This window comes from Crocodylus porosus, unplaced genomic scaffold (genome assembly GCF_001723895.1).
Source record: "Crocodylus porosus isolate Cpor-Errol unplaced genomic scaffold, CroPor_comp1, whole genome shotgun sequence".
NCBI lineage: Eukaryota > Metazoa > Chordata > Crocodylia > Crocodylidae > Crocodylus > Crocodylus porosus.
Window position 1 is genome coordinate 35193145 of NW_017728943.1, and position 3595 is coordinate 35196739.

Genomic DNA, 3595 nt, shown 5'->3' on the forward strand with positions numbered 1-3595 from the left:
AACCCAATATTTTACTCTCGCTGATTTCCTCCCAGTACTTTGTGTAGCTAGCTGTCTGTGTAGCTGTGAGTGTATCTTAGTGATGATAAACCTGAGGTCTGGATCACTTTCATCGATGAGGTCACAGGATGTAGGAGAACATCACTGTTGCACTTCGGTGCCCAGAAAAAAAACAAAGAGAGTGGGAGCAAAACAGACAAAGTGATGCACTTCTTCAGTGAAGAGAATTACTGCTTCTGTTTTTAGTATATTTTTTTAGAAATGACAATAGAGAATCAAGTAAAGTGGGTCATTCTCCTCCCCCCACCTTTCACAATTGCAGGCTCTTGTTCTCCAAGTCAAAAGAAGTGCTCTTTTCACATACAGAAAGTTTCTACTTTCATAAGTATCCTTGTTTCTAAAGAGAGCCATGTCTGTGTACTAAGGTTCCTGTCTAGTTTCAAGGGACCAAACCCTCAGGTGGTGCAAACCAGTCACTGGATCTCAGAGGAGTCGCAACAATTCATTCTAGCCGAGGACTTGGCCCCATGCAGCCAATTTATTATTGCCAAAAGGAAATTTATGGGTGTGGTGTCAACACTTCTCAAGACTCCTTGCACCTCTAATTTAATTAGCTAATGTATTTAGGAGCCAGCTATACAGTTCTTCTTTCCTGTCAGCCTGTAATGTGGCTCTGTCAAGAATGCATTGCAGAAGAGGAAGGCTTTGTCTATAAGGCACTATTCATGCTTATCACTCCATTTAGGTGCCACATTCTCCAGACTGCTCGTGCCCTCTCAGGTCTGACAGTGCTGCGGACAGTCAGGCGAAAAGATTTTGCACTCCTCCCACATGACATTGCAGACTGTGCGGTAAACAGAAATCCAACCCACAGAATGCAACTGCTTGGTCAATCCAGTGGCTCTGTTGAATTAAATTAAAAATCCAATCTGCAATAAGAGTTCACAGGGGATTTTACAATAACAGTATTTTTCCATGGTAGGTATTTGCTCTCCTGTGTAGATCCTACATGCACAGCTTCTGTCACTAAAGGAGAGAATAGCAGTGCAACAGGAGAGATGACACTTGCCCAAAAGCACTGAAATTGTTCCATGTTTCTCGCTCACTCTCTATATATTTTCCCTCCCTCTTTTGTTTCAATACAAGGTGATGAATGAAGCCATTGCTCTACAGCTTCATGGCATCAATGACAAGGTGATTTGCTGTTTGGAGAAAGCATCAAGTGAACTTCTCTGCCAGCTCCTTCCCAGTACCCTGAGTGATTACTACATAGAACTCAAAGCTCAGCAGAGTCACTTGCACAGAAAGAGAAGAGGCAAGATCATGGGACAAGAAGAACGTAACCCCAATGCCACCCAGAATATTAACTTTGCTGCCATCTACAACCTCCACAGGAGTGACTTTGCCTCCTTTCAAAATTTGTCCTTCCCTTTCAATTTCAGTTACAGTGATTATGACCTGCCCATGGATGATGAGGATGACATGACCAAAACCCGCACCTTCTTTGCAGCCAAGATCGTGATTGGGGTAGCTCTAATTGGCATCATGTTGGTCTGTGGGATCGGCAACTTCATCTTCATCGCTGCACTAGCTCGCTACAAGAAGTTGCGTAACCTCACTAACCTCCTCATTGCCAACCTGGCAATCTCTGACTTCATCGTGGCCATCGTCTGCTGCCCCTTCGAGATGGATTACTATGTGGTAAGGCAGCTGTCCTGGGAACATGGCCACGTGCTCTGTGCCTCCGTCAATTATCTGCGCACTGTCTCCCTTTATGTCTCTACTAATGCTCTTCTGGCTATAGCCGTAGACAGGTAAGCAGAAGAATGGGATGTTCTATCTGTATGATGAGAGAAAACCAGGGATTTGCACACCAGTGCTTTCAAACCTGGTTGCCCCCTAAATAAGTGACACGATAGACAAGAAAGGGACTTGTAATTTTCAGGTACTCTGTGTTATCAGGTTATTTAAGCATTTTTTCCTACACTGTGCTAAGCATTGCTGCTGGCTGGGGATTTGCCAACAAAATATTTTTTTGTCAGAAAATGCAAAATCATTGAAACCATCGCTCTTCCCAGAAATGCGTCTGTTTTAGTAAAAACTTCCTCCAGATCCAAATGGAATTTCTAGGCTGAGAGAAGTCAGAAAGAGAGTGAGAAGAAAAGAAAGACACCCCCATCCCCCCAAATAGTCTACAGTCCAGTCATGAGGCTGTTCTAGGGGCACAAGATGCTCAGGCTTATATCCCTGTCTATTTGGAAAGTCTAAATCATTGAACTATAGAGACAGCTTCTCTCTCAATCTCTCTTTTTGGAGTTGTATACTTTACATGAATAATTCAATATTCATTGAACTCAACTTCATAGCTTGGCGATTAGAATACTCACCTGGTGAGACTTTAACCATTGAGCAAAAAAATTCAAAGGGCCTAATTGCTGTTCCAATATTGTGTGAAAACAAATGACAAAACCTCAATACAGATACCAAACATTTTCTAGACAGATCCTCTGAGCTCATGCAGCTAGCACCTAATGAACTACTTTTCAGTGAGCTCTCAGCTGGGTGTTTAAATACACCTTTTATGCCTTACGTATATACACCAAAGTTGGACCAAAACATTTGGTAACAATCTCCTCTCCTCACCTGTTCACATACTGCTGCAGTTTGCATTGTCATATAACAACAAGTTTCCCACATGATCTGTGATCTGAGGGTCTTGTGGGATCTGAGGTGAACAGGCCAGAGACCCCTTCATTTTCACAACATAATTAAAACATTATCAGTTAAAGCTCCATTTCCCTTGTGTCCTGAGATGCCAGGCATCTCTTTATGCTCAGACGTCAGACTGTTTCCTTAGTCCACGGCACTGAGACCTTTGTATGAATTGATCTTCCTGAAGGCATTTTAAAAATAGTCATTGGCTTTTATTTTTTCCTTCCACCTGTATACCAAAAAAGTATTGAGGTAAAGGTACCCAGCTTAACGTGGCTATTACGTTTGATATTCTTGGCTCATTGAAAGTTGGAGAGAAAAGATTGTTTATAGGACGAAATAAATGACTGGCCATCCCATACATCATAATGTCACATGACTTCCTTTGAGGACCTAGGACAATTATTAGCTATATTGTTCCTCTCCTTAATCTCACTTACATAGTGCTGGAGCCAGATTCTTCTTTCACACCAGTTTAACTACACTGACTTCAGTGTAGACATGGTTAAAGCAGTGCTGAGGCAGCCTTCAGTGAAATCAGTGATAATCTTTCTAATAACTTTTGTAGATGCTAGAGAAATAATATAAGTGGAAGGAACACCAGCTTCTACAAGCCGAATCCTCAGCTGGTGTAAACCAGTATGGCTCCAATGTCATTTCGGTACACTAGCTGAGGATCTGGCCCTAGTTTTTTCTTCATTATCTTGTACATATTATTGTACATTGTCACGGAGTCACAGAGGTGCTCCGTGATTGAGAGGGTGATTGGCAGAGCTGTCAATCACCCAGGCAGCTCAGGTGCCTGGTTGCCAGGGCAACCAGGCGGTCACATGACCGGAAGGGGGCAGGGCCAGGCCTTTATAACCAGCTCAGGCCAGAGCCT

General features: G+C 42.9%; 1 protein-coding gene across 1 annotated transcript in view; it reads left to right on the plus strand.

Annotated features, from left to right (window-relative positions):
- Positions 1-1103: 1103 nt before the first annotated feature.
- Positions 1104-3595, plus strand: part of PROKR1 (prokineticin receptor 1) — a 10361-nt gene continuing 7869 nt past the window's right edge. The window contains exon 1 of the mRNA XM_019548684.1: positions 1104-1814. Coding sequence (XP_019404229.1) covers positions 1150-1814 — 665 coding nt within the window. The 5' untranslated portion in view covers positions 1104-1149. The remainder of the gene's footprint in view (positions 1815-3595) is intronic.